The sequence below is a fragment of the Cricetulus griseus genome, unplaced genomic scaffold (genome assembly GCF_003668045.3).
Source record: "Cricetulus griseus strain 17A/GY unplaced genomic scaffold, alternate assembly CriGri-PICRH-1.0 unplaced_scaffold_13, whole genome shotgun sequence".
Lineage (NCBI taxonomy): Eukaryota > Metazoa > Chordata > Mammalia > Rodentia > Cricetidae > Cricetulus > Cricetulus griseus.
Genome location: NW_023276842.1, coordinates 313123 through 321030, shown reverse-complemented (window position 1 = coordinate 321030; position 7908 = coordinate 313123). Strand labels below are relative to the sequence as shown.

At 42.0% G+C, this 7908-nt stretch overlaps 1 protein-coding gene across 1 annotated transcript; it reads right to left on the bottom strand.

The window, feature by feature from the left end:
• Positions 1-5979: 5979 nt before the first annotated feature.
• On the bottom strand, positions 5980-7578 carry LOC113838483 (GRB2-associated-binding protein 2-like; the record flags this gene model as incomplete). The annotated part of the gene is made up of 1 exon (XM_035453708.1): positions 5980-7578. A coding segment is annotated over exon 1 (1584 nt), but the record flags the coding sequence as incomplete, so codon positions are not given.
• Positions 7579-7908: the final 330 nt, after the last annotated feature.

The following is a 7908-nucleotide window of genomic DNA, read 5'->3' as shown; positions in this document are numbered from 1 at the left end:
CATAACCGTGGTTTTTAATGTCTCTGTTTTATTGTTTACTGAAGAAATGCTTTATGGACCTGAAAATATCACTCACATTTTCCAGAGTTTTTCTCTGGAAGAAGATGAGTATCTAGGTAGAAGAGAGAGCAATGGAGAAAGAGCTCTGTGTTGAGGAAGACGTGGAGATGAGTGCAGAGAAATTAAGAGACATGTGCATAGAGACCTGAGAAAAGGATGCGTAGTGTAAAGCAGAGATGAGCTGAGTGTGTAGGAGAAATTTGTGATGAGAGTAAAGTGTGAAAGATGTGAGAACTATAAGAAATATGTGCAGTGACGTAGCTAAGTGTGCAGAAAGATAAAACAGATGTAACTGTGTAGGAGACAGATGTGTGTGTAAGAGAGATGTGTGTAGGGAAAGATGTGTCTGTCTGCTGAAAGATGCAGCTGTGCGCAGACAAGGAAGATGAATCTGTACAGAAAAGAGCTGTGACTGTGTGTTGCTATGCATGGCTAGTCAGGAGAGAGATGTCTGTATGTACAGGCAGACATGCAGTGGTATATATACAATATAGCTGTGTGGAGACAGAGTTGTCAGGTGGAGATCTCTCAGAAGATGTAAAGGAGAAAGTCACCATCAGAAAATGTGTGTTTCAAAAAGCCAGGTGTTGGTGGCACATGCCGTTAATCCCAGCACTCGGGAGGCAGAGACAGGTGGATCTCTGTGAGTTCAGGGCCAGCCTGGTCTACAGAGCTAGTGGAAAGATAGGCTCCGAAGCCACAGTGAAAACCTGTCTCAAAAAAAAACCAAAAAAAAAGAAAGAAAATGTGTGTTTCTTTGTTTACCCTTCAGATAGAAAAGTCTAGTCTTTGGCACCTTTATGGATTTTTTACATACCCTGGAGGAGGTCTTGAAGTAGGCTCTCGCTAAAGCCACTGGGATTCTGCTAATTTGACTTTGTTGCTCTATATGCCACATAATTAACTGAATGTGTAATGGGAAGAGGCTTGTGATCTGACCTGCATACAATTCCTCTAGCCCACTGAATCTTGTTGACATTTTAAATGTTATTATACTTTATCTTTTTTTCTTAGTAAGTACTGGGGGAGATGTTTCAAGGCTCTTAAAGTGACCTTTGGCTTCTGTCTGTGTGTCACAACTTCCAATGTGTAAGATAAATTTTCAAATAGGAGGATATCTCCCTAAAAGTGGGAGGGGTAGTGTCCTTCCTGGAGAAATATAGAAGCAGCAATTTTGGGAGAAGGCATAAATGATTCATACGAGATTTTCAAACAATGTAACATCCACAAATTGTGCAAATATTTATAGTCCCCTAAGCATTCAACATTCTGAGATCAAAACCAAAGATGACATAACCCTGAAACCTGACCGTAAATGGAAGCCTAACCATAACCCTAACACTAAACCTGAACTTGACTGTAATCCTGAATCCTAATTCTAACTCTGAACCTTAAGCCCTAAACTTTAAACCAAACCGTAAATCTAACCATGAATCCAAACCCTAAACCTAAACCTAAACCTAACCCTATCCCCTAAACCTAAGCCTAACCCTTAACCATAAACCTGACCCTAATCCTGAAACTTAACACTAAACCTAACCTTGAACACTGAACCCTAACACTATCCCTAACCACAAAACTAACCCTATCCCCTAAACCTAACCATATCCCTAACCCTAATCCTAACCTCAAACTAAACATAATCCTTACCCTGACCCTAAACATAATTCTGATCCCCAATCCTGAACCATAACATTAACCTTTACCCTTAACACTATCCCTAAATTTAACCCTTGCCATAACCCTAACCCTGATCTTATCCATATCCCATAAACCTAACCCTGACCTTAACCCTAACAATGAAACCTTAACCTAAACTTAAGCCTAACCTAACCCTAACCAGAACCAGAAGCAGAAGCCTAACCCTAATACTAAGCCTAACTCTAACTCTGAACCTAACCCTAACCCTGAACCCTAACAAGAACCCTAATGGTATCACTAATTCTAAACTTAACCTTGAATGCTAAACCCTAGCCCTACCCCAAACCAAAACCCTAATCTAACCTAACACTATCAGTAACCATAACCATAACCACAAACCTAAACACTAACCCTAACACAAACCATAACCCTGAATCCTCACCCTAAACTCAAGCCTAACACTGAAACCATAACCTAACCTAACACTTACCCTACCCTTGAATCCTGAAACATAATCCTAACCATAAATATAATCCTAACCATGAACCATAAAGCTAATGCAAAATCTAACCCTAACACTAACCCTAACCATAACCATAACACTAATCCCTAAACATGAACCCTGAATCCTAACCCTAACATTAACCCTATCTCCAACCCTAACACTAAACTTAGCCATAACCCTAAGCCTGAATCGCTAACCATAACCCAATTCTAACACTAACAGTAACCCCAAACCCTAAACCTAAATCTAACCCTAACCCTTCACCCTAACTCTAACCCTAAAACCTAACCCTAACACTAACCTTAAGGCTAAATCTGAACACTAAACTTAACACTAACACTAAACATGAACCCTAACTATAACCCTACCCCTGAACCCTGACACTTAAACCCCGAACTCTAACCCTAACACTTAATCTTAAACCCTAAACCTAACCCTAACCAAACCCTAAACAAATCCATGAACCATAAACCTAACAATCACCATAACCCTAACCCTAACCATAACCATAACCCTAATATGAATGATAACAATAACACTAACTCTGAACACTTACCATGAACCCTCACCCCAACCCTAACACTAAACCAAACCCTAAATCCAAACATACCCCTAACCTAACACTAAACATGATCCTTAACCCTAAAACAAACCCTAAACCTAACCCTAACCCTATATCTAACCCTAACTCTAACACTAACTCTCAACCCTAACACCAACATTAAACCAATCTTTAACCCTAAACTGAAACCTAATCCTGAACCCTGAATTGTAACCCTAACTCTAACCCCAACCCTGAACTATAACCCTACCCCTGAACCTTATCCTAACCCTAACCCTATTCCTAATACAAACCCTAGTCCTTAATCCTAACCCTAAATAAGAACCCTAACCCTAACACTTACCCTGAACCCTACCCATAATCATAATATTTACCCTATCCCTTACCCTAACCCTGAACCCTGACTCTAACCCTAAACTTACCCCCTAAATCTTACCCTAACACTAACGCTGAACCGTAAACCTAAACTTAAGCCTAATACTGAAACTAAACCTGAACCATAAACCTAACCCTAAACATAATTCTGAACCCTAACCCTAAACCCTAAACTTAACCCTATCTCTAACCCTTACCTTGAAACACTAAACCTATCCCCTAACCAAACCTATGAACACTAACAATTAACCCTGAACCCTAACCCTAGCTATAGAAATGAAACTAATGCTGAACCCTAAACCTAACCATTAACCTAAACCTAACTAACCCTAACCTTGAAATCCTAACCGTTACACATAACCCTAAACCTGAACCCTAACCCTAAATCTGAAAACTAAACCTGACACTAATCCTGAACCATAACACTAACCCTAATCATAACATTAACCCTGAACCCAGAACCCTGAACAAGGAACCCTAACCCTAACCATGACCCCTTTACCCTACCCTAACCCTAAACATGAACCCTAACCTTAACCCTATCCCCTGGCCCTAACACTAACTCTAACCCTAACCAGAAACATAAGCCTATCCCTAACCCTAAAATAAACCCTGAACACTGAACCCTAACACTAACACTAACCATTACCCTAAGAGTAACCCTAACCCTGAATCCTACCCCTAAGCCTTACTCGGAACTCTACCCCTAACCCTAAACTTTACCCTCACCCTAACCCCAACCCTAAAACTAACCCTAACCTTACTAATAACCATAACCCTGAACGCTAACCCTAAACCTAACCTAACCCCTAACCCTAACCGTGAAACCTGACCCTAGACGGAAGCCTAACTCTGAATCCTAATCCTAACCCTAACACTAAACCTAAACCCGACTCTAACCATGAACCCTAACCCTAATCCTAAACCTAACCCTATCTCCTAAACATATACCTAACCCTAACTCTGAACACTGAACCCTAAAACTCTATCCCTACCCTAAGCATAACCATAACCATATGCATAAGCATAACCCTATCCCTAACCCTAATCTTAACCTCAAGGCTAATCCCTAATCCTAACCCTAACCCAACCCTACATTAAATACTATACCAAACCCTAATCTTAACAGTCAACCCTGAACCTTAAACATAAACATAATTCTGAAAACTAACCCTGAACCCTAACATTAACCCTTACACTACACCTAACCTTAAACCTTAAACCTTAAACCTTAAACCTTAAACCTTAACCTTAAACCTTAAACCTTACCCTATCTCTAAACCTAACCCTAATTCTAACCCTATTCCCTAAACTTAACCCTAACCCTGAACCCAAACCTATCCTTAACCCTAACACTGAAACCTAAACCTAACCCTAACCCTTACACTACCCATGAACCATGAATCATGAACCCTAAAGCCAACCCAAACCCTAATGTGGCTGCCTGCAACACACCTAATTCCAAGTATTGGGCGAAAGACTGGAGATTTGGATGAACCACAGGACGCCTAGTTGATTTTCTGAGAGAATGTCTCTCACCTTTATTGTGGAGCAGCCTTATATACAAACTTAACAAAAACCCTAGGTGAAAGGGTTCACAACAGGATATTGATGCTAGTGGGGTGAGGTCAGATAAACAGGAGGTACCTGTGTTATGCCAGAAAACAACTCATAGAGACCCTGTTGGGGCTGAGTCCTGACATCTCCCACTACTTTATCTATAACAAAACAGTTATCAAGTAAGAACTATAAGATTTTAACCATTCTGTCTTAGTGCATTACTATAACTATCTGTCTTCAACTCCATCAAAGACCATAGAAGGATAATACACAAACTCTAGAACTGACAGAGACATCTTGCTTTCTAGACAGTCACCCAAAGTGTCTTGGTAATGTTGGGGCATCCGTCTTTAGGCTACAGGCAACAATGTGTCTGGCAGACTTCTCAGTAAAGCAGGAAATATTAAACTGTTCACTTGCATTGGTAGTTTGTCAATAACCTTTTTTCTGTGTCCGGTAGAAAATCTGGGAGATTCTCCCATGAAGCAGGAACCATTTAGGACTGTCCATCTTTATTTTCCTGTGGGTCCTGCATGTCCAGTTTGTAAAACAACAGTCAAACATTTCAGCAGCTTCTTGCTGAAATGACTAGTCTTGCATGTAAAAGGCAAACTCTATAATGAGTTTTCAAACCCCATCTTCCTCTCAGATGTAATTGGTGTGCCAGTAGCAGTTGAGTCTCACTGTCAAGAAAAACCCTAAACCACTTAAATGCCATTTATTCCATAGGTCTTTAAAGGGTTTGAAGAATATCTATCTATATATCTAGAAAACCTAACTAATATCAACAAATGAAGATCCATTGCAATACAAAGTATCAACAAATGAGGATCCATTCCAATACAAAGTATTATTTCTATATCCTATTCCTTCTTTTTCCCTTAAAAAGTGATTGACTGTGACCATTACCATTTCGAAACAACCATATTTAAATGAAAACAAATATTTGGATCACCTGGGCCTCTGCTTTAGGGGGTCCTGCCCCATGAAACCACACCAGTCAGGATGGCATCCACAGCTCTTTATCCTCCATGGAAACAAAAGTAGAAATTCCCCTCCCAAGTAACCTGTACTTTAGCAACTGTTGCTCCTCCCCCAGCAATTAAATAACTCAAAGACAACACAATAGCATTCTTGTGTCAACAGTCACACATTTACAATCACACTTCTTACACCCGTGTGTGGACACACCATACATATAGAACATACATATATTTTTGAACAAAATTCACAAAGGAGAGGATGTGTTGGGGGATGGCCATCCTTACCATAGCTTGGCATCTTTGGAGGGTCTTGAGGACTGCCGTATCTTTGTCCATTCCTCTATTGTCTTTTGTAGGGCCTGAGTCTTTATTTTATCTATTTGGACATATTTCACTTTTTCATCTGATGTGACAGATGATGGGGATGGCTTATGATGAGGGCTCAGGGAGACTGGATGGAAGTCCAGCGTTATGTATTTCACATTGCCAGTATTCTTTTTTAAAGCTGGGTTGTTAGTGCCACTGGGTACAGGGGATGAACACATTGGGTTTTGCATTGGGACATAGTTCTCCTCTCTGTCTCTGGAGCCTGTGTTGGTCATGTTTTGTGTTGAGATGGAATGGCAGTACTGGGAGGACCAAGACTTGGTGACAGGTGACTTGAAAGGGAGCTCATTGATGACAGTGTTGTTTCTCAGGTCAAGGCGTGGTGGCTTTGCTTTTCGGCCAGGCTTGAGGTTGCGATTAATTGGGGGTGGCTGGATTTCCCTTTCTCCGCTGGAGACTCTATGAATAGGAAGGGCTGTGGATGGGTAGCCCAGTGGGTCAAAGTGATGGGGGACTGTGTTCATGGGGATGTAGGCACTGTGGGAATTGTCCCCTGTTTGTTCCAAAGCCAGCAGGGTAGAAGAACCTAGGTTTATGGGCATACAGTTGTCATCAGAGCTGCCGCTGTGTGATTTACCCATGATAGTCCTTTTTGGGGATTTAGCAGACCAGCAGACGGTTTCTATGCCTCGCATTGGGTACTTGTAGTCATTGGCTGGAGGTCTTTGTTGAGGGTTACCACACCAAGGTATCTTGGGGTGCTGTGGTGGGGGAGCTATGGCTGAGTCCACTAGGAGGTCTCCAAATTCCCGACAGAGGGTATTGCTGGGTACCTTGAAGGTGTACACATCCTCATTATCTGCCTCAGACACAGTGGGGCTGCCCTTAGTGTGGCTATGGGGGAGGTCAAAAGCATGGTCTTTGAATTGTCTGCTTGGCTTGGGAATGCTATAGAAGCCATGGACTTGACCACTGACTCTGCTGATACAGTGTCTATCGCCCTGGGCAAGGTTTTGTGTGGCTGTGTCACTCTCCTGTCTGGTGCTCTGAGAGAAGGTGGCACTTCTGGCATTTTCTGTCCTTTGGCTTAGGCATTGGTGCAAGTTTTGATACTCCTGAGGTGCACTGGTGGACAAGGCAGGCTGGATGTGGCTTGACACAGTGGGCTGGCTAGAGTGTGAAAGGGGTGAGGACCTCCTTGTTTGGAGAAGGTGCTGACTGGAGCTGGTGAACTCAGCTGGAGTAGAGCGGAGACTATGATTAACTGAAGAAGAGTTTCTCAGGGTATCAGTGTTCCCTTTAGTCTGACTGAAGCCACAAATCTGGCAAATGTTCTGGACCCACCTATTCATGTCAGCCTCTGTCTCAGCCATCAGGTAGAAGGTGCGCTCATTGGTAATGATATCAAACACAAAACTCCTTTGGGGTTCTTTTTTGTTGAAGTTCAGGCCTACATCCAACTGCATACAGAAGTTTAGGTTGATGATCCGCAGGGGTTTCTTGGAGTGTTCATTCTTATAGTATTCTAGAACATCTGGGTCACCACTCATTTGACTTCTCTTCAGGATAAACCAGCGTTTCTTCCAAGCATACCGCCCCAATTTTTTCTCTAAAGGCAATTTCCCCAGCCAGCCAGTGCACACCACATTGTTGCCGGCTGACTGGAGCCTGCAGCAGGCTCTACTAGACAAGTGCATGGGCTTCTGGGTCAGCGGGTTGCTGATGCACAGGTCAGGGGAGAGGGATTCCTCAGAGGAGGATTTCCCATATTTCTTTAATAATTTTCTAAGCATTATTACTTAATCCAAAGTTAAAATGAGATCTTACCAGAACCTTGTCTCTTTAAACTTTCTCTGTATATTTTCTCTATTTTAATCCAACTCTCTTAGGAGTTT